General features: G+C 48.2%; 1 protein-coding gene across 1 annotated transcript in view; it reads left to right on the forward strand.

Annotated features, from left to right (window-relative positions):
• Nucleotides 1-27,250, forward strand: part of CRISPLD2 (cysteine rich secretory protein LCCL domain containing 2) — a 67,566-nt gene that overhangs the window by 23,359 nt on the left and 16,957 nt on the right. The window contains exons 6-13 of the mRNA XM_052656125.1: nt 2,101-2,201; nt 8,922-9,062; nt 11,146-11,206; nt 16,840-16,906; nt 17,394-17,524; nt 19,486-19,529; nt 22,929-23,001; nt 26,103-26,178. Of these exons, the coding sequence (XP_052512085.1) occupies nt 2,101-2,201; nt 8,922-9,062; nt 11,146-11,206; nt 16,840-16,906; nt 17,394-17,524; nt 19,486-19,529; nt 22,929-23,001; nt 26,103-26,178 (694 nt within the window). The remainder of the gene's footprint in view (nt 1-2,100; nt 2,202-8,921; nt 9,063-11,145; nt 11,207-16,839; nt 16,907-17,393; nt 17,525-19,485; nt 19,530-22,928; nt 23,002-26,102; nt 26,179-27,250) is intronic.

Genomic DNA, 27,250 nt, shown 5'->3' on the forward strand with positions numbered 1-27,250 from the left:
CACTAATCCTGAAAGTACAGCTGGTCAATTTTCACGTGTATAAACATATATTAGCACAGGCTGCTGTAACAAAGTGGCTTCAGCAGCAGATTTCTCTCTCACAGCCCTGGAGGCCAGACGTCCAGATCAGGGTCCAGCAGGGCTGGTTTCCGGTGAGGATTCTCTTCCCAGCTCACAGATGCCCACCTTCTCCCCATGTCTCCACATGGTGTTTCCTCAGTGTGTGCAGGGGGTGAAGAGAGATGGAGGGGAAGTTGAGCTCCCTATGTCTCTTCCTATAAGGACACTAATCCTATCGGATCAGGGTCCCCACCCTTGTGACCTCGTTTAACCTCAGTCACCTCCTCTGAGGCCTCATCTCCAAATGCAGCTACCCTGGGGGTTAGGGTTTTAACATATGAGTTGGGGGGTGTGCACATACGTTTAGCCCATGGATCATGTATATATAACATAGCACCCAGGTTGGAAGACGGGCTCCCAGGACGCCTGGCACCCAGCCCATGTCCACAATGTCTAACTCTGAGAGTTACTGCTCCAGTCCTGTGGGAGGCATGGTTTGTCACTGAGGAAACGTGGAGCCTACATATTCTGGCAAACTCAGCTTGGGGAGGGGAAGAGCCCATCTGGGGGCCCAAATGGTCTGAAGAACCTACTGAGCCCCACCCAGGGACAGGGCAGGTGCTGGGGCACCCAGGGTCCACCTGGTGATGGTCCATTTGTGGGGGTCAACCCGAATTCGTGGCCCTCCGTGAGTCCCAGCCAGCCTGCATGTGAGGCAGATGTGCTCAACAAAGCAGTGTCTGCAGCCTGCTGGGGAATGTTATTTTGCCCTCTCTGGGTGCAGATTAGGACAGCCCCTGCCCACCATCCCCAGCCGGACACCCGCGTGGCCCTGGGTGGTTCCATTCCACTATTTGTGCTGACCAGGAGCAAATAGTATGTTTTCTGCAGTTTGTCCCTTGGCCAGCACTAACGGGACCCCTCCCTCCCTGGCCACCCTGGACAGCCATCAGACCGTCACCCCATGAGGCTGCTGATTTAGCAAGCACTCAGAGAGTGTGTCGCCATCACCAGAGGCCAGCCCCGATGTGAGGCGTACACACAGCCACCTCCTTCATCTCACGACCAGGCCCCAAGGTTACCCTGCGCAGAGAAGGGGGTAGAGGTTCTGGTTGGCAGGGCCAGGTCTAGCCCCGGAGCCTGCTCCTCATGGCTCGGCCACCCTTGGCCCAAGAATGGGGCCCTGCAGCTATTTCCTGAGAGGATACCTGGTTGAGTGGGGCAACCATGAAGGAAGTTCCTAGAACAGATCACAAAGACCGGCCCCCAGTCACTGCTCCAGCCTGTGCTGCCAAAGGCACCACTAGAAGAGCCTTGGAGTCCTGCTCACCACCCGCTCGCTACCCAGGCCCTGGAGAATTCCCACCGAGTGGCCTTTGGTTTTCCTGCTCTGGGAGCTTAGAGGGAGACGGATTGGCACCTGTGATGCCCAGAGGGACCTTGGTTCCAGCCCCACGAGCAGAGTATAGTCAAAGCTCTGAACCCCACAGGCTGAAGTCAAATCCCAGCCAGCCCTCACATTCACTCACTGTGTGACACTGGGCAAGTCACTTAACATCTCTGAGCCTCTTTCCTCTACTGATAAAGGATTGAACTCTAGCATGTCCTTCCTAGGGTACTGGAAGGATGGAGTAAGCGGATGGGTATGCAGTGAGAAGCCAGTAACCTTGAGGTCCTCCCTGGAACAGGCTGCCCATCACTCATTTGAGAAATGGCTTAAATGGGAGGGTCCCAGCAGTTTCAGGGCTGGGGGAGGAGGCGGTGCCGCTGGCTTTTAGAGTTGTGCGAGGGAGCAGCGTGGGTAGGTGGGGGCCACAGGACAAAGGATGAGAAGGAGAAGGACACTTCATGGCTCCTGGCTAGATTATTCTGTAATTCTCTAGACGCTGTGCACAGAGGGGCTCAGGGCAAGCGCCTGTCCCCCTCATACTTTCCTTCCTCCCTGCCCAGGTCAGGGCCCCAAGAGAGTCTAGAACAGAAAGAGGGGTCCCCGGGCTCTGGCATGGCAGCCCTGTGATGGTGTTTCTGGTCTGTCCTCAGGGGCAACTGGATCGGAGAAGCCCCCTACAGAACCGGCCAGCCTTGCTCTGAGTGCCCGGCCAAGTACGGCGGTGGCTGCAAGAACAACCTCTGTTACCAAGGTAGGAATCCGCTTCAGAGCCCTTGGGAGCAGGCTTCCGCTCCCATCCCTGAGCCATAGAGCTGCCAATGTGAAACGGGGACGTTGGACAGCTAGGGGGAGAAGTTGGTCCCTTCTACCCTTGGCCTCTGCTCCCCTCCTCCATCTTCAGACTCCAGCCCACGCTCCCCTCCTCCCCTCCTCATCTCCAGACTTGGGGTTGAGCCCCAGCTCCCCCTAGGACATCCCCCAGTGGGCGTCTCCCATGGGCGGCACTGACCAGAGGCATCCTGCCCTCTTGGTGCTCAGACTTTGGTATAAAACAGACAACAAACGAGGAATTTAAAGCAGCCGTGTGGTGGATGGTCCAGACCAGCTGTGGGCTGGGTGGGCTGTCGGAGCCCCTCCTGCTCGTCCTTGTCCCCACCAGCCCCCCACCAACCCACGTGTGCGGCTCACCAGGCCCTTACTCGTCATAAACATCTAAGTTCCCCTCCCCCCTCAGCTCAGGCCTGGCTAGAGCTTTCAGGCCCTGTATTTCCCAGCGACACCAGCGTTTGTTTATTGCCGGCCACTCAGGGTGCTTCCATTTGCCCCGCTCCTGTAAATAATGCGCATTTTTCACGCCTGAAGTGCTCCTCACATTTTGGACTGTTTCCTCCAACTCCATCCCAGCTGCGGTGCTGACCACGTGTCTGCGGTTGAGGTGTGTTTTTTTCACGTGGCTGCATCAACGGGTCCTGTGACGGCTGAGAGGGGCCTTTCAGGAGGGTTGGCACGGGCAAGAGGCAGCGGCCCTTCCCTGCCGGGGGTTCGTGGGGTCAGCCCAGTGCGCTCCAGGGTGAAGAGTGGAGTTCCAGCCATCTTTCGCTGCAGCAGGGCGGTGGCGGCGGGGCGTCCTCTGAGGGGAGAAGCAAGGGTCTGACTGTTCGGTCAGTGTGGCCCAGTCCATGTGGTCCCCTGGGTCATGACTTACATGTGGGGAGCTGAGTCTCTGGGGGAAGCAGGGGCTCAACCCAGAGTCCAGACATGAGACTGCCGGCTTTGGATCTTGGTGATCTGAGGTTCTTTGCTTAAATCCCTCGGTCTCTCTGCCCAGCAGCAAAATGGGCCTGGTGACTCTGTCCGTGAGCATCTCAGGCTCAGATGAGAGAGTCAGTGCATTTAGTGTGAACATCCTGAGTGCCTGCTGTGTGCCAGGATGTTGCTAGGTGACGGGGTGGGGTGACTATGGGGACCAGTCCCGGCCCTGCCCTGGGGAACCTGACATCCAGTGGGGCCGTGGCCCCTTTCAGGGCATGATACAGGTGCCTCGGGGCCGTAGCATGAGCCTCCGCCGTGGGCCAGGTCAGGGAGGGCCTACTGTGCAGGCAGCTGTTGAGGAAGACTGAGCCTGGTGATGAAGCAAGGGAAGGGCGCGCCCCCCAGGGAGCCACTGTGCCGTGGCGCAGCGCCCAGGTCCTGGCAGTGCCCGCTGCGTGGTAGGGGGCTACAGGCGTTTGTTAGGTGGAGTTCCTCCTGCTCCCCCTCTCCACTGTCTTCGAGACCGGGTCCCCACGCCTATCCTTAGTGAAATATTTCCACGCAGTCCCACTCCAATACCTGGATTCCTGGGACAAGTGGGTTTTAGAGTCTAGTACACCTGCTTGAGGGCTATCAACCCTGCACGTTCCAGCAGGGGGACCCCGGCAGGTCACTTCATCAGTCTGAGCCTCGTTTTTCCTGTGTGAGCATGGGGTGACGTGTCAGCCCCTGAGGTTAATAGGAGGGCTGAGAAGGCAGGCCGACACTTGAGGCATCTCAGGCTCCAGGTCCTCATTCAGGCGGGTCCTGTGGCTGCTCTCTGGTCACCCAGAGGGACAAGTCCCCTCTCAGATCCTGGGGGCTGGTTAGGGGACTGTGAGGGAGGGCAGACCCCTGGGGGCACCCCCTCAGGTCTCCCTTTGGGGGCTCCATGTGTGCACGAGGCAGACTGTTGTGGTGCAGGGCGGGCAGAGGGGCTGGGTATGCCAGGCAAACTGCTTGCCTTCTCTGAACCTCAGTTTCCCCATCTGTAAGAGTAATGCCATCATCTCCTGCAGATGGTTTGCTGGGAGGATGCGGTAAGGAAGGTATGAGTTACTAGGACAGCAGCCTGCACATAGTCAGCACTTTATGGACCCAGCCCATTACTTTCTTGGAGAAGCAGGTGGGGAGGTATGACCTCACTCGTCACCTGGCATGGAGTTCTTCACCTTAGGGGTTACTGGGGTCCCCATCCATCTCAGGATCCTGGCACATGCCTTCTTTTCTTGGAAAACACAATTGTGGTATCACACCTCCTCTAGGAAGACTTCCCTGATTTCACAGCCAAGCCACTCACTTGCCTCCATGCTCTCACTGCACCCAGACTCTCCATGAACTTGAATCACCTGTAGTTACAACTGCTGGTTCACCTAGCAGGGCCTCCAGGGGCACCTAGCAGGTGTGTTCTGCATGTTGTCTGAATAAATATACCCCCAAAGTCCACAGAGGGTCCTTGTCAGAGAACAAATGTACACAAAGACAGCCTAGATACAGGTTAACCCACCCAATGAAGCCTCCTGGACTTGCTTCTTTATTTTTGGTGGAAAATACCCAACTTCACTTGGCGGGCATCCTGATTTCCTTAGCTAACCATGCAGAAAGTCTCCTCTAAAGCAGCTTATCTGCATAAGCTACTTAATAAGTGTTTATTGAGGTGCCTGGCAAAGCCTTGACCTCTTAATGGAGATGGAGCAGGGATAAGGATACACCATAAGAGGTGTTCCTACCCCTCCAGCCTGTCCCTGTGTGGCGATGAAGGGTGTGGAATTCAGGGAAAGGAGTTTGACTCTCCGCTGTGTGAGCTTGGGCAGGTCACAGAGCCTCTGCAAGCCTCAGTTTTCCCATCTGTGAAATGGGGCTGTTCACGCTTCCCAGGGCAATGAGAGGATGACACGAGAACTTGACATTAGCTATGAGCTTTGTCCACACTTACAGAACCAGATGGAGTCTGCAGAATGACGTAGAAATGCTCAGTGCCCCGGGACCCCTGGTCTGGAGCTGGACAGTGCACAGGGTAACCTTGGCGTGAACTTGGGCATGGAATTTCCCCAGGCCTATGCTGGTCCACTCAGGGGATCTTAATTAGGATGTGCTCAAATACAGCCCATCCTCTGGGTAAGCATTCCACTTTTCATGTGTGTGTCTGAGGGTGAGGACTGTCTGCCCATTTTCTGAAATAGTGAGCCCTCAAATGCTTTAGGCTGCTCTACCCAACTATATTCAGCTAAATAAAGCCGCGATTATGAGGTATAAAAATCCTAAAGGCCAGTGGAAGAAAACCCAGCTTATTCCAGAGACAGCTCTGGCTTTCAGTGAAGGGCAAGCCTGAATAGCCACATTGACGGGAAGACAGACCAGAGACCGCTGCTGGGTTCCAAGTGCTGTTTGCAAACCCAGCGTCTTCTTAAAGATTTTGCCTATAGAGTTTAGCTACAGATGATGTTTTCCGCATTCCCCTTCCTGAATATCTTTAAACTTTGCTGGGACTATTTTTTTCCTTTCCTCCTCAAAGACAGAATTCATTGCAGGGGTTGGAGGGGTGGGTTTGATGGTCCTTCATGCAGCCAATTTTGTTGAGCAACTGCTGTGTGCTGGAGCTTGTTGTAGAGTAGGGTGTGAAGCAGGCTGGCTGCTGCCTCAGGGAGTTTTCAGCTGGTGGGGGAGGCAGGTGGTGGTGAGCATGTCGTCCAGGAGCCGGACATGAAGGCCGACGAGCTCTGGTAATGAACTCGGGACTCAGGATTGATGTTCTCCTCTGACTTCGATCCTGTCCATCCTCCTACTCCCGTTGTATCCCCAGGGTTCCCCTGGGGCAGTGGTTGTACAGTGATGAGTCAGCCAGTGAAATGTCTGCAGAGTATCCTATCAGAAGGCATCCAGAGAAGATCTCTGAAAGAAATCTTGAAGTCACCCTTCAATTGAATGGCTTGTGTCAACACAAAACGGTTGGTCTGCCCTTCAGAGAAGAAATGTCACCCTAAAGGAGAAATGGAGATAAGGCTCAGAATTGGTGGACATTTGATGGGACTTGAGTCTTAATTCATTGACACAAAGAAGCCTGGGAGGGCCACATTCCTGCTCCGTGAACTCTTTCTTATCAAAGTACATCTGTTGTCTTTTCTCACTGGAGAAGCTTAGAAGGCAGGGGTTTCCAACTCTGGTCCACGGCATCCTTGCCGAGTCCCCCAGCAGATGTGCACCAGCTCATGTTTGATAAGGGCACACAAGCAATACTTTGCTTTGCTTTGGCTGGAGTGCAAGGCAAGGTGGCAAGAATACACAGAAGAACTGTACAAAAAAGATCTTCACGACCAAGAAAATCACGATGGTATGATCACTCACCTAGAGCCAGACATCCTGGAATGTGAAGTCAAGTGGGCCTTAGAAAGCATCACTACGAACAAAGCTAGTGGAGATGATGGAATTCCAGTTGAGCTCTTTCAAATCCTGAAAGATGACGCTGTGAAAGTGCAGCATTCAATATGCCAGCAAATTTGGAAAACTCAGCAGTGGCCACAGGACTGGAAAAGGTCAGTTTCCATTCCAGTCCCAAAGAAAGGCAATGCCAAGGAATGCTCAAACTACTGCACAATTGCACTCATCTCACACGCTAGTAAAGTAATACTCAAAATTCTCCAAGCCAGGCTTCAGCAATACGTGAACCGCAAACTTCCAGATGTTCAAGCTGGTTTTAGAAAAGGCAGAGGAACCAGAGATCAAATTGCCAACATCCGCTGGATCATGGAAAAAGCAAGAGAGTTCCAGAAAAACATCTATTTCTGCTTTATTGACTATGCCAAAGCCTTTGACTGTGTGGATCACAATAAACTGTGGAAAATTCTGAAAGAGATGGGAATCCCAGACCACCTGACCTGCCTCTTGAGAAACCTATATGCAGGTCAGGAAGCAACAGTTAGAACTGGACATGGAACAACAGACTGGTTCCAGATAGGAAAAGGAGTACATCAAGGCTGTATATTGTCACCCTGCTTCTTTAACTTCTTTGCAGAGTACATCATGAGAAACGCTGGGCTGGAAGAAGCACAAGCTGGAATCAAGATTGCCGGGAGAAGTATCAATAACCTCAGATATGCAGATGACACCACCCTTATAGCAGAAAGTGAAGAGGAACTAAAAAGCCTCTTGATGAAAGTGAAAGAGGAGAGTGAAAAAGTTGGCTTAAAACTCAACATTCAGAAAACGAAGATCATGGCATCTGGTCCCATCACTTCATGAGAAATAGATGGGGAAACAGTGGAAACAGTGTCCGACTTTATTTTTGGGGGGCTCCAAAATCACTGCAGATGGTGACTGCAGCCATGAAATTAAAAGACGCTTACTCCTTGGAAGAAAAGTGGTGACCAACCTAGATAGCATATTGAAAAGCAGAGACGTTACTTTGCCAACAAAGGTCCATCTAGTCAAGGCTATGGTTTTTCCAGTAGTCATGTATGGATGTGAGAGTTGGACTGTGAAGAAAGCTGAGTGCTGAAGAATTGGTGAGTTTGAACTGTGGTGTTGGGGAAGACTCCTGAGAGTCCCTTGGACTGCAAGGAGATGCAACCAGTCCATCCTAAAGGAGATCAGCCCTGGATGTTCTTTGGAAGGAATGATGCTGAAGCTGAAACTCCAGTACTCTGGCCACCTCATGTGAAGGGTTGACTCATTGGAAAAGACTCTGATGCTGGGCAGGATTGGGGGCAGGAGGAGAAGGGGGCAACAGAGGATGAGATGGCTGGATGGCATCACCGACTCAATGGGCTTGAGTTGAGTGAACTCTGGGAGATGGTGATTGACAGGGAGGCCTGGCGTGCTGCAATTCATGGGGTCACAGAGAGTCACACATGACTGAGCGACTGATCTGATCTGAAAGCTTGGTATCATGATTACAGATCATGGTGACTTTCATAATGAGAACCGATGCTTAATAAATGCAGTTTCTTTGGTGAATTAGAATGTTTTGAAACATGAAAGTGGCAGTCATGTTTGGAGAAATAACCATATTTGGCTGGGGAAAAGGTTGGGAGCCAGTGAACTAAGTTTTTTTAACCAAGAGTTGGGTCTTTGGCTCTTTCTGGGTGACAGTTCCAATGTTACTGGGTTTCAGAACTTCAGTGCAGAGAAAGGTTAAGTGATCTTGACCTTTGGGGGTGGGGAAGGGAGCAGAACCTGTGGGCTGTAGAGGGCAATGGGTCTAAGACTATCGACACGGGTATTCTTGCATCCCGATGGCATGTATCTAGGAGGACCCCTCCCGCAGTGAGAACCCAGGGCAGAGGGTCCTCAGGGAGACAGCTGCGGTTTGGGGTCAGAGGATGAGGTGGCTTTCTGAAGCTGCTTCCTTGGGTGGGCAGTGGTGAGTAGGCAGAGATGGGACAAGAAATCATTCTGACCACCCAAGGGTGGGTGCAGGGGCCTTCTAACCTCAAGTCAGCCCAGCTGCTCTTGGGTTCCAAATCAAGCACAGTGAGCAGAGAGCCATCCATTGCCCTTGGCAGGGAGAATCCCACCTGGCCAGTTGGCCCTGAAGTGGAACTTTCTCTTTGCTGCTGAAATGACCCTTTGTGAAAGCAAACCTCAAACTAGTTTTATCTCCAGATGGCTTTTTGAGTTTTTCCCAAGTGCATTTCGTTTGGATCCCAGCATGTTGCTTTTCTCTCCCCCCTTCACTATTAAGAGACTCACGGCCAGGAACCTGAAACAGACGACATGAACGAGGTGGAAATGGCCCCTATTCCTGATGAGAAGCACGTCTGGATCACCCCGAGGGTGATCAAACCCACGAAGCCCAAGAAAGACTCTCCTGTGAACTACATGAGTGAGTGGGGCTCTGCCCTGCTGGCCGCCTCTGGAGGGGGACAGTTTTCTCGGGTGAACGGAGTAGGGGAGCCAGTGGGTTGAGAGGTCCCCAAGTCGACAAACAGCAGGGACCAGAGTGGGGTGTAGCTTGCAAAAGCACCACCCAAACACATTTCTAAAAAATGATATTTTAAAGTCATTTCAAAAGAAGCATTACAGGAGCTGTGCTTGGGTGGCCTTCCCCCCAGCCCCCCTATGCAGTTATTTTAAGGTTAGACCTTCTCTTGTCCTTTCAGAGAGGACCAAGGCTGAGATGGGGTTCCTGTTGGGGTGCCCACCTCCCAAAGGATGAGTGAACAGGCAGCGTGGGGCCCAGCTCCCAGGGCCACCACGCACACGGGTCCTGTGGCTTGGACCTGCCTCTTTGACACCCCACGTGCTCATCTGTAAAGTCAGAGCCCTGATGACTCTTGTTAGCACTGTTTTAGTTTAGAGACACGGGTGTGTGCATTTCCTGTGTCCATATTTTAGGAGAGGCATTGTGTTCTTGACAGAGAAGAACTGAAGCAGTCACTAAGGAGCTAGGCTATGAATTCTAGACCTGGGCTGGATGTTCTCATCTGTCCCTCCTCAGCCATCTCCTTGCCAGAGCGGCTGCAGCTCGGTCAGGTCGCTGTGAGGATCCTTTGCAGTCACATGGGTCCCCAGTGTCAGCTGTACTGTGAGGTCCTCAGCATTGCCTCTATCAGCTCCGTTAAGGCGGGAAGTTGGCTGTTTCCCCAGATACTTTTGGAGGTCCCCAGATGCCATGTTCTCACGCTCACTTCTGGTCTCCCAAGACCCTTCCCCTCCTGGGGCTTGCTTCTCTCTGCCTTTCCTTGCTCGGCTCTGATTACCCCATCCCTGGCCCGGGTCATCTGTGTATGCTTCACCTTTACTGAAGTTTGGGGGCTCTAGAAGGCATTATATTACAGACACGGCACCAGGTATGGCTCCTCTGCCCACCAGTGTCTCTGTTTTCCCTCTAAACCATCACACAGCACACAACTGGACTCGGCTCTGAGCAAGAGGCTGGCTCACGCCCATCTTTCTCAGAAAGCCTTGGCTATTTTGTCAGTTGCCCTCCTGCCACCCCCCACCCAGCCGGTGTTCTTGTGTGCCTTCAGTTATCTCTCCCCTGGGCTTCCCACCTGTTTAGTCAGTGGGTTGCAATGGCAACCCACTCCAGTACTCTTGCCTGGAAAATCCCATGGATGGAGGAGCCTGGTAGGCTGCAGTCCATGGGGTCGCTAAGAGTCAGACATGACTGAGCGACTTCACTTTCACTTTTCACTTTCATACATTGGAGAAGGAAATGGCAACCCACTCCAGGGCTCTTGCCTGGAGAATCTCAGGGACAGGGGAGTCTGGTGGGCTGCCATCTATGGGGTCGCACAGAGTCGGACACGACTGAAGCAACTTAGCAGCAGCAGCAGCAGCAGCTCTCTGTGACCAGGAAATACCCTGATGTCCTTGTCTGTCCAGAGGTCCCAAACTCTTTCATTATTATTTTATTTTTCGATAATGTAAAATTACAAAATAATACGTCTTTCTGTCAAACTATAATGCTACTCCAAGATTCTGATATGTCCCTATAAACTAAACCAAAAGGAAAACTTGGCAAAGTCCTCTTGGCTGTAGGGGAGATGACACTGGGAAGAATGGCTGGGTCCCCACTTCCTGGGCTGCACCAGGCTTGCCCTCCAGGCCCTGTGAGGCTGAGGGGAACTCAGTGTACCAGGCTGCCTTCCAGGGTTGGTTCACTTTCTCATCAAGGCTCAGAGAAACTCCTGGAGGTGAACACTGTGCCCATCCCCGTTAATAAGTGGGATTTGAACCTCAGAGAGGGGAAGTAAGTGTCCAAGGTGACAGTCCTACTGGAAAAAGGAGCCGGGATTCAAACCTCCACCCTGTGCCTGCAGCCAGTGGGTGACGCTTCTGCTCTCGTTATGACGAGGATTCCAGGATATTCCAGAAAGTTCCTCAGGGTGGGGATGGCATCTGCTCTCAGACTCATCCTCCCATTTCTTGCCGTGACAAGTGTTTCTGCATTTCTCTCCTAGCCCAAGTCGTCAAGTGTGACACCAAGATGAAGGACAAGTGTAAAGGGTCCACGTGCAACAGGTAAGGGCTGGCCCCTCCCTCTCCCACCACCTGCAGCCCTTAGACACACCTGCTCTGGGTCAGGGGTCCCTTTGTGACCTGTCAGCTGATCTGCTGTGGAAATGCCAGGTGTGCTATCAACAGGGAGATCCTGAACAATGTTTTGGTGCAGGTGGGTGCTCCTTTCCACCCTCTGCCTGAAGGGGTCCCAGAGTGACCCAGAGCTCTGGGCTGCAGTAGCGTTAGGGCAGGTGTGGCAATAGCCAGGTCCAGCACAGCTGCTGTGGGGTCCCAGTCAGCCTGCTTCCCCAGGGCCCCACCAGACGAGGAGTGGCCAGCATCTCCCCCAGAGTGGAACGAATTAATCTAGCCAATGGAGTCGCTTAGTATCATCCATTTTGGATGTTGAAAAACATCTGCCAAGAAGAACAAGCTTGGTTTTGGCAACATAGCCGCTGAGCTGCTCCTTCTGGCAGCAAATGGCCAACAGGTGCAGCGGCCACATGCAGACCCTCAGGTTCAAGGCAGGAAAACTGTGGAGGGGAGGGGTGGAGGGGTCCTTGCTCTTCTTCCTATAGGTCCTGGCGTCTGTTCATCTAAAGCTGAATCATGTTATTTAAAGCACATGCTAGGTGTGTATGCCCAGTAGTGGGATTGCTGGGTCATAAGGCAGTTCTATTTCCAGTTTTTTAAGGAATCTCCACACTGTTCTCCATAGTGGCTGTACTAGTTTGCATTCCCACCAACAGTGTAAGAGGGGTCCCTTTTCTCCACACCCTCTTCAGCATTTATTGCTTGTAGACTTTTGGATAGCAGCCATTCTGACTGGCGTGAAGTGGTACCTCATTTTTTTTTGATTTGCATTTCTCTGATAATGAGTGATGTTGAGCATCTTTTCATGTGTTTGTTAGTCATCTGTATGTCTTCTTTGAAGAAATATCTGTTTCGTTCTTTGGCCCATTTTTTGATTGGGTCATTTATTTTTCTGGAATTGAGCTGCAGGAGTTGCTTGTGTATTTTTGAGATTAGTTCTTTGTCAGTTGCTTCATTTGCTATTATTTTCTCCCATTCTGAAGGTTGTCTTTTCACATTGCTTATAGTTTCTTTTTTTGTGCAGAAGCTTTTAAGTTTAATTAGGTCCAATTTGTTTATTTTTGCTTTTATTTCCAATATTCTGGGAGGTGGGTCATAGAGGATCCTGCTGTGATTTATGTCACAGAGTGTTTTGCCTATGTTCTCCTCTAGGAGTTTTATAGTTTCTAGTCTTACGTTTAGATCTTTAATCCATTTTGAGTTTATTTTTGTGTATGGTGTTAGAAAGTGTTCTAGTTTCATTCTTTTACAAGTGGTTGACCGGTTTTCCCAACACCACTTGTTAAAGAGATTGTCTTTTCTCCATTGTATATTCTTGCCTCCTTTGTCAAAGATAAGGTGTCCATAGATGCATGGATTTATCTCTGGGCTTTCTATTTTGTTCCATTGATCTATATTTCTATCTTAGTGCCAGTACCATACTGTCTTGATGACTGTGGCTTTGTAGTAGAGCCAGAAGTCAGGCAGGTTGATTCCTCCAGTTCTATTCTTTCTCAAGATTGCTTTGGCTATTTGAGGTTTTTTGTATTTCCATACAAATTGTGAAATTATTTGTTCTAGCTCTGTGAAAAATGCCGTTGGTAGCTTGATAGGGATTGCATTGAATCTATAGATTGCTTTGGGTAGTATACTCATTTTCACTATATTGATTCTTCTGATCCATGAACATGGTACATTTCTCCATCTACTAGTGTCTTCTTTGATTTCTTTCATCAGTGTTTTATAGTTTTCTATATATAGGTCTTTAGTTTCTTTAGGTAGATATATTCCTAAGTATTTTATTCTTTTCATTGCACTGGTGAATGGAATTGTTTCCTTAATTTCTCTTTCTTCTCATTATTAGTGTATAGGAATGCAGAATTGAAAGAGACACGTGTACCCCAATGTTCATCGCAGCACTGTTTATAATAGCCAGGACATGGAAGCAACATAGACGTCCATCAGCAGATGAATGGATAAGAAAGCTGTGGTACATATACACAGTGGAGTATTACTCAGCCATTAAAAATAATACATTTGAATCAGTTCTAATGAGGTGGATGAAACTGGAGCCTATTATACAGAGTGAAGTAAGCCAGGAAGAAAAACACCAATACAGTATCAGTTCAATTCAGTTCAGTCGCTCAGTCATGTCCGACTCTTTGCAACCCCATGAATTGCAGCACACCAGGCCTCCCTGTCCATCACCAACTCCCAGAGTTCACTCAGACTCACGTCCATCGAGTCAGTGATGCCATCCAGCCATTTCATCCTCTGTTGTCCCCTTCTCCTCCTGCCCCCAATCCCTCCCAGCATCAGAGTCTTTTCCAATGAGTCAACTCTTCGCATGAGGTGGCCAAAGTACTGGAGTTTCAGCTTCAGCATCATTCCCTCCAGAGAAATCCCAGGGTGATCTCCTTCCAATACAGTATACTAATGCATATATATGGAATTTAGAAAGATGGTAATGATAACCCTGTATACGAGACAGCCAAAGAGACACAGATGTATAGAACACTCCTTTGGACTCTGGGAGAGGGAGAGGGTAGGATGATTTGGGAGAATGGCATTGAAACATGTATAATATATGAAATGAATCACCAGTCCAGGTTTGATGCAGGATACAGGATGCTCAGGGCTGGTGCACTGGGATGACCCAGAGGGATGGTACAGGGAGACAGGTAGGAGAGGGGTTCAGGATGGGGAACACATGTACACCCATGGCAGATTCATGTTGATGTATGGCAAAACCAATACAATATTGTAAAGTAATTAGCCTCCAATTAAAATAAATAAATTTATATTAAAAAAAAATAAAGCACATGCTTAAGAGAGAAGTTGTATTGTATTACCTGAAAGAGAGGGTCCTATTTTACACCATGGGGACGTGGAGTCAAGTTTGTCAGGAGAACGCTCCATTCACCTTTGGCAGAAGTGTCCTGGGACAAAGAGCAGCTGGGATCAGATGGTCAAGGGACTCACATGTTGTCCCACCAGCCTTGGTGATGGGCCAGCAAATACTGCGAAAGTAGAACCAGGCAGTTTGGTGGTGAGACGAGCAAGAGGTGGCAGTGAGGGTGGTGGAGTAACCATCTGCCTCCACCCTGAACGTCATCCCAGAGGGGTCTCCACCCTGCAGACTCCTGGGTCTGAGATGCCCGGAAGGCTCCCGAGCTGCCCTGTGGCAGTGCCGTGTCTTCCAAACCGCTGACTCATAATAAGAGCATCATGCCTGAATAGTCAGTGGGAAAAATGACAAGATTTGGAGAACTTTCATTGTCAGACAGCATCAAAAGAGTTTCAGGATTGGAGGTAGATGGAGCCCTCCCCAAGCACGAAGAAGGCAGGGGCCTGTGCACATGAAGCCTCTTAGACGCCTCCTGTCAAGAAATAGAGCTCAGCCCATGTGTAACCCCCTGAACTCCCACGGTGCCCTTCCTGGATGTTGTCCCATCACCTGGCACACCAGTTTTCTGTACATGGCACTTTTGCTGGGATGTTTTTCTGACTTTAAAGGATATCCTTGTTCATTGTAATTCAGGAAAACTACCGCCAAAACAAGTATAAATAAGATAAGTGTCCTAGCATCTTGTTAGTGTCAGTAATAATTTGATGTCGTTCCTTCCAGCCTTTGTTCTGTGCTCTGATTAGGCCTATCCTATTGTACAATCTTGTATGTTACTGGTTTCACTTAAGATTTCCAAAGTCAATAACTATTCCTCAAAAACTTCATTTCTAGTGGCCGTATAATACGCTGACATTTGGCTGCACAGAAATATATTTGCCTATTCCTTTGACACCTGCTGACTTACTTCCAGTTTTCCCCAGTTATAAACAGTTAGAATAATATGGAGGTCTGACTTTCTGATTTTTTTCTTGGGAGAGTCAAGAATCAAGGGATATAAATTTTTAGATTTCTTTAAATTGAAGCATAGTTAATTTACAATGTTGTGTTAGTTTCAGGTATATAGCAAAGTGATTGTTATACATATATATATTCTTTTTCAGATTCTTTTCCATTATAGGTTACTATAAGATACTGCATATAGTCCCTATATACAATATACAGTATGTCTTTGTTGGTTATCTATTTTATATATAGTAGTGTGTATATATTGGAGAAGGAAATGGCAACCCACTCCAGTGTTCTTGCCTGGAGAATCCCAGGGACGGCGGAGCCTGGTGGGCTGCCGTCCATGGGGTCGCACAGAGTTGAACACGACTGAAGTGACTTAGCAGCAGCAGCAGTGTGTATATATTAATCCCAAACTCCTGATTTATCCCTTCCCCAATTTCCCCCTTTTGTATTCCTAAATTTTCTATGTCTGTGAGTCTGTTTCTGTTTTATAAATAAATTCATTTGTATCTTTTTTAGATTCCACACATAAGTGATAGCATATATTTGTCTTTCTTTGACTTCACTTAGAATGATAATCTCTAGATCGATCCATGTTGCTGCAAATGGAATTAATTTAGTTTTATGGCTGAGTAATATTCCATGGTATATATGTACCATCTTTTTATCCATCTATCTGTTGATGGACCCTTAGGTTACTTCCATGTGAATATTGTGACTATTGCTGGCATGACCATTGGGGTACCTGTATCTTTTCGAATTAGAATTTTTCATCTTTTCAGGATATATGCCCAGGAGTGGGATTGCTGGATCACTTGGTAGTTCTGTTTTTAATTTTTAGGGAACCGCCATCCTATTCTCCATAGTGGCTGTACCAACTTGTATTCCCACCAAGAGTGTAGGAGGCTTCCCTTTTCTCCATAGCTCTGCAGCATTTGTTATTTGTAAACTTTTTAGTGATGGGTGGTACTTCATTGTGGTTTTAATGTACATTTTTTCTATTAGCAAAATTGAGGATCTTTTCATGTCCCTGTTGGCCACCTGGCTGTCTTCTCTGGAGAAATGTCTATTTAGATCTTCTGCTCATTTTGGGGGCTTTCTGATTGGATTATTTGTTCTTTTTTTATATTAAGCTGTATGAGTTTATATATTTTGGAAATTAATCGCTTGCGGGTCACTTCATTTGCAAATGTTTCCTTCCAGTTTGTAGGTTGTTTTTCTTCATTTAGTTTATGGTTTAAAGGACATGAATTGTTAAGGCTTTCTGGAAAGATTAATTGATATTTTTTTGTGAGCATGATCACCATCATTGAATTTTATTCTATTAAAACACCCTTGTAGTTTGACACCTGGAACTTTTAGTCTGCACATCTTTGATGATTGGTATCTGAGGACTTTTTTGGTGCCTTTGAAGCCACTTGTCTTTCTTCTGGACAAGCCATTTGTCCATTGTTCATAGAAACGTCCATCTATTTGACTTGCATCTGAAGCACATGAACGTGGTCTTAAAAGAGGCCAAGTTGAATCTGTAATTGTATCCATGTGTCCATACACTTCAGCTTGGGTAAATTGTGACTTGCTCCCAAATGGTGTATGCTAGATCACTGACACTTTTCTATATGTAATAATAGCTACTGAAGGGGAATAAAAACAATAAATTCATGGCGAGGTTTTATCAACGTATTTTATTCAACTTATGAAAATCATCTCCTTTCTTCCCCATCAGGTACCAGTGCCCAGCAGGCTGCCTGCACAGTGGAGCAAAGATCTTTGGGACTCTCTTTTATGAAAGTGTAAGTACGGCCAGAGCTTCTTTAAATGGCCGGTGTGGACGCCTGTCTCTGTGTTAAAAGCAGGTGGCTGGTTTTCAGGTGAACAGATTTTCATTCTGCTCAGTAGTCAAACCCCCGTCTTTGTAGAGCTGATCCATGCTTATTTCTGGGGTCACAGATTTGTGAAGCCACTTTCGGGAATGGGGGCTGACCCCTGAGCCAACCAGTCTCTATGTTAGCCCCAGAGTTAATATGCTCCACTGGAGGGGGAGAAAGAGCTGTTTGTCACTGTTCTTAGTTTGTAAAGCAACGCAGATGAGTTCTTAAAGATAAGCAACCCCAGAAACAAAGACGTGTTATAGAGTGAGGTCGGAGTCAGCAGTGGGGTGAGCCTTGGCCCGGCTTTTTGGCTTTTTGTGGGTTGAGGACAAACATCTTGTGTGTTCCTGGAAATGATTGCTGACAAAGGTGAATTCAGATGTACTTACATTCCGGCCCTGCCCTGCAGGCGTCCAGCATCTGCCGGGCCGCCATTCACTACGGGATCCTGGATGACAGGGGAGGCCTGGTGGACGTCACTAGGAACGGGAAGGTTCCCTTTTTTGTCAAGTCAGAGAGAAATGGCGTGCAGTCTCTGAGGTAAATGTTCTGTGATCAGGGCTCATAAAAACTTCTTTTCTGATTGTGAAAGTATTGTTGAAACCTTGGGAAGTTCTGGACCATATAAAGAAGTGGGAAATAATAAAGATGACAATGCTATAACTCAGAAACCACCCCTTTAGGCCATTTAGTATATTTTATTCCACTGGGTTTCTGTGTGTGTGTTTAATGTGTTGAGCTTTTTGTATGTTTGCTTGTTTTGTAGCTTTTAGGAAAGTTTATTCCATATTTGAAAGTTAATACTGACTGCTCTTAATTATGAAATGTACATATAGCCATTAAGATATAGAAAAACAAATAAGGAAATATTGACCCCTTCTTTCCCACTTGCTCGAGATAGTCTCGGTACACAACCTTCAAAAGCACACAGTCTTGCAGTCTGACGTGAGTTCTGAATCCTGCTTTTTCTCCCTTCCGTGTCACTGAGACCTTTTCAGACACCTCAGTAATGACTGATAGTATCTTTGAGTTTGCAGACTAATTCTTCACTGGCATTCCCTACATACCCCCCTACCCCCGAGAATGAAGTTTACATTTTAAAAATATACCTACTTGTGTTTGCAAGATGCTCATCACATAAGGTATGTGGATGGATCACAAGGCAGACCATCCTTGCCGTCCTGACTTTTGGGCGATGGAGGGGGCACGAAGACCAGCAGGAGGCTATGTCTTGATCTATCCATGGCATCTGAGGCATAAGGTGACCAGGAGATGGTGGAACCCACTGCAGGCTCTGGGGTCAAATGGACCTGGCTCTGCCTCCTCCGCTTCTGTGACCTGGGCTGGCTTCCTCATCCCTTCTGGCTGGCAGTGCCCTGATATTTAAATGGGGGCCATGGTAGGACCTGAGGCTGACACCCAGCTAACCCACCACAGGGCAGCGTGTCAGGGACCCCTGTCAGCGCGCCCCCCCAGGGTCTTTGGCAGGAAGGCACTCAGCAGACGCTTCTGTGGTTGTTACAAGGTGGTATGTCCATGTCCGTTCTAAGCAGTGAGGCCACTCAAAATGTTTCAGAAACGATGTGAGTCATTCTGCTTGGAAAGGCCTGGTTCTTCATCTTCAGGCAGTGTTGCAATATTTCTTGTTCTGTCTTAGCTGGGGATTTGGGGGTTATATAAACAAAACAAAACAAAAAAGAGCAAGGAAGTTTAAACGAAAACCAAGAAAATATTCAGAGATCGATTGGGTGACCTCAACACCAGCCTTGATGAAGCTCACCCTCAGCGCTGGTGGAGCTGTGGGCTTGGGTGAGGGTTCAGGTCTGTGTTGTCCAGGATGCCTGTCCTGAAGCTACTTCTGAGCTCTTCCAGTGGCCAGCTTTGCATCTAGAGTGAGGCTGTTCACGTCTTAGAATTCAGGGAGTCTGTGAACACAAGACAGATGAAAGCTTTAGTTTCACTGACCTCTAACTGAAATGTAGTATTGTCTTCCTTTATGGATATTTAGCCCCACATCTAGCTAGCACTGCTAGAAGTCCGCTTTCTGGAGACATCTTGAAACATTCCCTGCCATCATGGTCCCTCAGTGACAGAAGTTAGAAAACCTGCCTCTTGATTCTGGTTTTAATGCGTTAATAAAGATGCACAGCCATTAGGCTAACACAAATTTGTTTTCATACTTTGATAATGATATTAATAATACATGACTTCCTGTTAATCTTTTAAATGTATCATATGCATTTAAAAAGCATTGTTCTGAGGAGGTGTCCAAAGGCTTTACCAGGCCTCTAGAGGGATCCTTGGCACGAAGAAGATTAATGAGCTCTGTTCTAGAATGTTCTCAGTCTAGACCTTGCTCTGCAATGTCCTACGGGCTTTCAGGGTGATGGGAAACAAGTAGGAAGACATGAAATTGAGGCTGAAATAAACTAAGTACAGTAACAAGGGTGCATGTTTAGAAGCAGTTCTGTTTTGCATTCATCCAATGTTTCCTTTTACAGCAAATACAAGGCTTCCAGCTCATTCACAGTGTCAAAAGTAAAAGGTAAGCTGGACAGTCTTCTGTTGACCACAATCCACAGGGTACCCTGAAATTTTGCTCCCCTTAGTTACTGATTTAATGGTTATCATAGCTATTGATACTGCTTTTCTCAGCATTGCCACAGTATTGAAGAGGTTCCTGAGAAGGATTCTTTAGCTAGTTTCTAAACATATCTGAACTTGGCATTGGCCCTAGATGGCTAAGGCTGAAACACAGGCCCGAGTTCCCAGCTGACTATCACAGAAAGACTATTGCCTGGGTCTAGAAGGCAATGGCACCCCACTCCAGTACTCTTGCCTGGAGAATCCCAGGGATGGGGGAGCCTGGTGGGCTGCCATCTATGGGGTCACACAGAGTCGGACACGACTGAAGTGACTTAGCAGCAGCAGCAGCAGCACAGTAGCTAACAGGCTTCATAGGTAGTTTGATTTCTACTGAGTGGTAGTGGCTACCTGGAACATTGTATTGAGCAGGATTCTGAGGTCCAGTTCTGTGCTCAGCAGAAAACGGAGCTGGAGAGGTTAGTCATGTCTGCCACAGAGGAGAGAGTGAAACCTGGGGAAGGACGTGGCCTATATTTGCTGTATCTCGTCCAGCTTTGTACATGACCTGCGGCTTGTTCCTTTGGCAGGGCGGCATGTGACCATGGGAGAGCAGTCTGTAGTCAGAACTGGGGTCGGGTTTGTAGTTGCCCAGACCGGGCACTTTCCTGGAGGGGCTCAAGCAGGCAGGGGTGCATGGGCGCACCACCAACATTCCCCTCCCCCCTGGGAAACTGCCCGCCTATCCTTTCTTCCTTTGGGAAAGCCATGCTTGTCATTTGGCCTGGATACCAGACAGGTTGTTGTTCAGTCGTTCAGTCGTGTCCGACTCTTTGTGACCCCATGGACTGCAGCACGCTAGGCCTTCTTGGCCTCCACTGTCTCCTGGAGTTTACTCAAACTCATATCCACTGAGTTGGTGATGCCATCCAGCCATTTCATGCTCTCTCGTCTGCTTCTCTCCCGGATACCTGACTACCTGGTTAGATATCTTTATAAAAATATGTAGCAGCATTTTACTGTATTACAAAATTAATACCTATTTATTCCGGATAATTTAAAAATATGGAGAATCAGTAGGGAAAAAAGAAAAAAGAAAACCTAAATTCCACCACTCAGAGATAACTACTCTGAACATTTTGGTGGATTTCTGTAGAGTTTATTTTCCCTCTGCATTGAGTATATACATTGATAATATGTACATTGATACGTTTTTAAAAATTGAAATTGGTAGCCTGATTTATTTTTTGAATAATAATATACCAAGAATATACTTCTATATCTTTAAGTGGACTTCTGAACCTAATTTTAATGGTCTCCCCAGCATCCCATTGTATAACAGACCCTTGTTGGACCCCTGCCTGTCTAGATGATAGGCTCTGCTAGAGGTAGGCAGACTACAACCTTCAAGGCCAAACCCCGCCTGCCGTCTGTTTTGTAAATAAAGTTTCACTGGCACGGAGCCATGCCTATTCATTTCTGTGTTGCCTAAGAATGGTTTTTCAACAGTATGTGAACTGTGAACTTCCAGATGTTCAAGCTGGTTTTAGAAAAGGCAGAGGAACCAGAGATCAAATTGCCAACATCTGTTGGATTATCGAAAAAGCAAGAGAGTTCCAGAAAAACATCTATTTCTGCTTTATTGACTATGCCAAAGCCTTTGACTGTGTGGATCACCACGAACTGTGGAAAATTCAGAAAGAGATGGGAATCCCAGACCACTTGACCTGCCTCTTGAGAAATCTGTATGCAGGTCAGGAAGCAACAATTAGAACTGGACATGGAACAACAGACTAGTTCCAAATAGGAAAAGGAGTACGTCAAGGCTGTATATTGCCACCCTGCTTATTTAACTTATATGCAGAGTTCATCATGAGAAATGCGAGGCTGGATAAAGCACAAGCTGAAATCAAGATTGCCGGGAGAAATATCAATAACCTCAGATATGCAGATGACACCACCCTGCATTTAGTGAAGAAGAACTAAAGAGCCTCTTGATGAAAGTGAAAGAGGAGAGTGAAAAAGTTGGCTTAAAGCTCAACATTCAGAAAACGATGATCATGACGTCTAGTCCCATCAATCACTTCATGGCAAATAGATGGGGAAACAGTGGCAGACTTTATTTTGGGGGGTTCCAAAATCACTGCAGATGGTGACTGCAGCCATGAAATTAAAAGACGCTTACTCCTTGGAAGAAAAGTGATGACCAACCTAGACAGCATATTAAAAAGCAGAGAAATTTCGTTGCCAACAAAGGTCCATCTAGTCAAAGCTATGGTTTTTCCAGTAGTCATGTATGGATGTGAGAGTTGGACTATAAAGAAAGCTAAGCACCAAAGAATTGATGCTTTTGAACTGTGGTGTTGGAGAAGACTCTGAGAGTCCCTTGGACTGCAAGGAGATCCAACCAGTCCATCCTAAAGGAAATCAGTCCTGAATATTCATTGGAAGGACTGATGTTGAAGCTGAAACTCCAATACTTTGGCCACCTGTTGTGAAGAACCAACTCATTGGAAAAGACCCTGATGCTGGGAAAGACTGAAGGTGGGAGGAGAGGGGGGCGACAGAGGATGACATCACTGACTCAATGGGCATGAGTTTGAGTAAACTCTAGGAGTTGGTGGTGGATAGGGAGGCCTGGCATGTTGTAGTCCATGGGGTCGCAAAGAGTCGGACACAACTGAGCAACTGAACTGAACTGAACTGAAGGCTGGTTTCTGCTACAACAGCAGAGCAGAATGGTTATAACACAGATCATAGGGCCCAGGGAGCTGGAAATATTTACTCTGACTCTTCAAGAAAGAGTTTGCTGAGGCCTGGACTAAACAAGGACAAGCTGTTAGAGACCACAGGTATTCAGTATTAGAAGTGCTTCCTTAGACACAGCATTTGACCTTGAAGGAGTCACCTACCCCTCAGGAAGGGTTTGAGCAATGAACTGAGGCTGGAAATCAAAAAACCAGACCTTCAGCGTGTCCTGTGCAGCCTCAGGGGGTCTCTTAGCTCTTGTGGACCTCAGTTTCACCATATACATAATTAGAACAATACCTTCCATGAGGATCCAGCATGATTAGGTAGAGGGAAAGACTTCAAAGCAGAAAGCACAATGCTGGCCCCACAGAGAAACTGGTAAGGGTGACGACCTTTGACCTGGAGACACACTTCGGCTGTGGGTTTTGTCTCATCCCTAGAGTGGCCCTGGGGGAGGAGTCGGGAGCACTGGGGCCTGGTGCCTGCTGGGTGCTCAGCCCGGCTCTCATCTGAGTTCAGAGGCCCAAGTAGCCCCAGGACCAGCAGCCCCTTTCACAGTCTGGAAGCCTGAGGCTCAGGCTCACCCATGACCTGTCGTTCCCATTCACAGTGCAAGACCTGGACTGCTACACCACTGTGGCCCAGCTCTGCCCATATGAGAAGCCGGGGACACACTGCCCAAGGTAAGGCTCCCTGGCATCTGGATTTGCAAACATGGGGTCTGAGAGAAAAAGGGCCAGGCTGGGCTGCGGGGTGGGTGGGGTGGTCACCGCATGCAGCCATGCACGGCTGAGTTCTAGACGTGGCCCTGGCATGTGTCCGCCTAGGAAGTCATTAGCTTTGTGGTCTGAGTCAAGGACCCACCCGACTTCTCCCTGAGACCACTCATTCTCAGCCCTGGCTGAACACTGGACTTGCCACAGAGGCATTAAAAGGACGAATCCCAATCTCCAAGGGTGGCCCAGGAGGGCATCACATCTTTAGAAGCTTCTCTGTGAGTCCCTTGTGCAGCCGAGTGCCTGCGGCCTGCCATGAGGAACCTAACTGAGAAGATGATTTTGCCCCGCTCACTGTTGCGTCCACTAGCAGGAGAGAGTGTGTGCTTAGCTGCTCAGCCGTATCTGACTCTGCGACCCCATAGACTGTAGCCCTCCAGGCTCTCCTGTCCATGGGATTCTCCAGGCAAGAATACTGGAGTGGCTTGCCGTGTCCTCCTCCAGGGGATTCTTCCCAACCCAGGGATCAAACCCAGGTTTCCCACTTTGCAGGCGGATTCTTTACCGTCTGAGCCACCAGGGAAGCAGAAGAGAGTATTTGACTTCATTTGCCGCCAAGCTCGTCCCAGGCCCCAAGACAGAGCTCAGTGCCTGTCCTTCTTGACCCCTTAGATCAGCTGAGAACTCTGGAAGCTGGTTGACACTGGTCCCCTTGGAATCTGCTCTTTGATTCTTATATTTGATCTGTGATGTTTTCTGTGGGTCACTTTAGAACGAGCTTGTTAAAATCCAGCTTTTGGGAGGTAAAACTTACACGGTGAAATCCACCAGTAATAAGTATATGGTTGGGTGTGTTTTGAACAGTGTACACCACAGTCCCGATAGAGGACATTTTCATCACCCCAGCAGGTTCCCTGTAGTCCGTTCCCCGCCCTCCGCTCTCTCCTGTATCTCTGCCAGCCCCTGATCTGCCTCCTGTCCCTATAGTCGTGCCTTTTCTGGAATCTCATGTACGTGGAGCCATCACAGCAGAGACTTGGGTGTCTGGCTTCTTTCACTCCGCACGATGCTTTGCAATTCATCTGTGTCCTAGAGCCAACGGGTGACTTGTTTCTTCTTTTACGTTGCCGAGTGGTGGTCCACTCTGTGGATGCACCGCAGTTTGTCTAAGGAGGGAGTGTTATACGCATCTGCCTAACCCTTCCTTGGCTGGTTTTGGAAGACGGTGCGCCACAACTAAAGAAGAGGTGCCTCTGAGGTACCTGTTAGACCCTCTAAGAAGATGGGGGATGGAGCACCCCCTGAGCCCTTCTCCTGGGCCTGGCGGCCTGTGGGTTCTCCAAGGGAAAGACTGACCTTAAAACCAACAGGTGAGGACTTCCCCGGTGGCCCAGTGGTTAGGACTCTTGCTTCCACGGCAAGGAGCACCGGTTTGATCCCTTGTTGGGGAACCAAGATCTTGCATGCTGGGTGCAGCAGCCCCCCCCAAAACCTAACAGGCAGAGAACCCCCAAGGGTGAGCAGGAGGAACCCCAGGAGGGTGCTGATGAGGGAGAGGGGCCTGGACTGGGCCCCGGACTCCTCCCCTTGGCTACTCACGTTCCCCTTGGGGCTTTCTCACTGCCCACTGCCACCTCCACCACCACGCTGACCCGCCTTGAATGTTCAAGGGAAAACATCCCTTTAATATTTTCCCACATGTTAAAGAGAAGCAGAAGGAAGTAATTTCAGACAGTACAAACAAAAAGAAAAACTTGACATACAAGTATCCAAAATGTTTCTGACCTCTCATTCTAGAAGCAGGAAAGAACATTCTTACCCAGATTCCCTTTTTTTTTTTTTCTGTTTAAATCTCAGACACATCCTCGTTCTCTCTGCCCACTCTGCCCCTTCACCCCAAAGGACCCTTTCCACTTCCTGGTCGCTCTGCCTGGCTCTCTTCCCCTTCAGCATCCTGCCTGTCTCTGGGCCAGAGGGCTTCCGGCCGCCTTTTTGGTTTCTTGGTCCCTGGGCTCCAGCCCATGTGTGCCTGTTCCAGATGAAGACAAAAGACCTTTTCTTAAGTCAAGCTTGTGCTCTTTCTTGGTTTGAGAGGCTCCAGTTTGAGGCACTCTCCTCATCCCCTGTGGCAGGGATGTGGTGACTGACACAGCAGTGAGCAAACCCTTCCTGCCCCAGGTTATCAGTGTTCCCTTCCTGGAATATTCTGTGACTCACAGAGGTGAGCACCCCCACCCTTTCCTCCTCCAAAACAGGGAAGTGGCCTGAAAAAAAATCTATTGATTACAATCTCTATACGGTACCCACAGTGTGAAGCGGCCAACGCCCAAGAATGGGAGATACAACCCCCTACAATTGCATACTCACCTCTGTTAGATTTTTGTTTCATTTCACCTCATTGTTTGTGCATGTCTTTTAATATGAAGAGCTTTTAAAAAAAAAAATTTATTGCAGTATAGTTGACTTACAATGTCGTGTTAGTTTCAGGTACACAACAAAGTGAATCAGTTATGCAAGCATCTGTTGCTGTTGTTCAGTTGCAAGGTAGTGTGAGAGACTCTCTGTGATTCCATGGGCTGCAGCATGCCAAGCTTCCCTGTCCTTCACTGTCTTCTGGAGTTTGCTCAGACTCATGTCCATTGAGTCGGTGATGCCATCCAGCCGCCTCATCCTGTCACCCCCTTCTCCTCCTGCCCTCGATCTTGCCATCTATATCTACTCTTTGAGATTCTTTTTCCTTATAGTCATTACAGAGTACTGAGTATAGTTCCTCATGCTATACAGCGGTATAGAGCGGGATATTACAGTAGGCCTATTTTATATATAGTAGTGTGTATATGTCAATAAAATTCTACATTTACTTTTAGGAAAAGGAAAAATATCTTTTATCACTGCTAGGGTGAGAGAGGTATATATGTATTTTTTCTTAAAGGATAGACTGTGGTAATAATTGTCTTTCCTTTAAGTACTAAATCTTGATGAGCAAATAAAGAGGGCCAGCTGCTTTTCTCAAGAAGTTTTGTTTTCTGCTGATGATAACCATTCCCTAAACGCTTCTTGTTTTCCAGAGTTCACTGTCCAGCGCACTGCAAAGACGAGCCGTCCTATTGGGCTCCCGTGTTTGGAAGCAACATCTATGCAGACGTGAGTATTCTGGCCTTATCGGTGACCTCCCCACAGAAACCACGTTCCAGGGTCTGGACATCAGAATTTTAAAATATCATTCCTGTGCCTCTAGATAAATTTATACCATCCATTTCTGCTACCAGTGCTCTAGTTTCTGCATTTTCAGAAGTATTTGTGCTTCCACCAATGTGTGCTAATGAACACAGACATGGGTGTGCCTCCTCTTACCCAGACATCTCAGAGTTTGGTGAACTGAGTCCTGCTCCCTCACTGACAAGCTCTGCTCATGTGGAGGCTGCCAGGCCTCACATACCGCACTGCCCCGGATGCTTAATGGCCTTTCTGGCTCTCCTGACGCTTGTGTAGCTGTTGGTCTTCTCTGCGCATTGCATTTCTTTTTGGCTGTGTACATACCCTGAACTAAAAGCACACAGAAGAAAATGCAAACTACCACCAATTTACTACTGGTAATAACCACTCATATTATATTCCACTTTTCCATCCTAACTTTAGCAAGGAACCTTTAGCTTGGTTGTTTTTAAGTTTTATTGAAATATAATTGATTTACAGAGTTGAGTTAATTTCTCCTGTACAGAAAAGTGAGTCAGTTATACATACATATTCTTTCTCACGCTCTTTCCTATCCTGGTTTGTCGCAGGATGATGAATATGGTTCTCTGTGCTCCAGAGTAGACCCTTGTTGTTTATCCATCTTACAGATAAGAGTTTGCAGATGTGGCTTCTACAGAACAAGGTCTCTCTCTCCTGTGCTCCAGGGTTTAGGGACATGGTGACCCAGGAGATGTGAAAACGGTCACAGCTCTGCCCAGCAGGCTCTGTGATCTTCTTGACCAAGCCATTCACCTCTCGGTAGAATGAGCCAGGGCTGGGGTTTTCTAGTTCAGGGAATCCTCTAGATCTGAAAGTCCGTGAGTAGCTCAGCTTCACTCAACCCCAGCTGATGTTCTTGCTCCGCTTTCCTCATCTTCATGTCTGTAGCTCCCCTGCGTCCACTATCGCCACCCCCGCCTTTGCCTCCATCTGCCTTCATTTATTCTAGACCCCTGTAATGTCAGCTCACCGAGTTCTG

Source organism: Budorcas taxicolor, chromosome 18, assembly GCF_023091745.1.
Source record: "Budorcas taxicolor isolate Tak-1 chromosome 18, Takin1.1, whole genome shotgun sequence".
Classification (NCBI taxonomy): Eukaryota; Metazoa; Chordata; class Mammalia; order Artiodactyla; family Bovidae; genus Budorcas; species Budorcas taxicolor.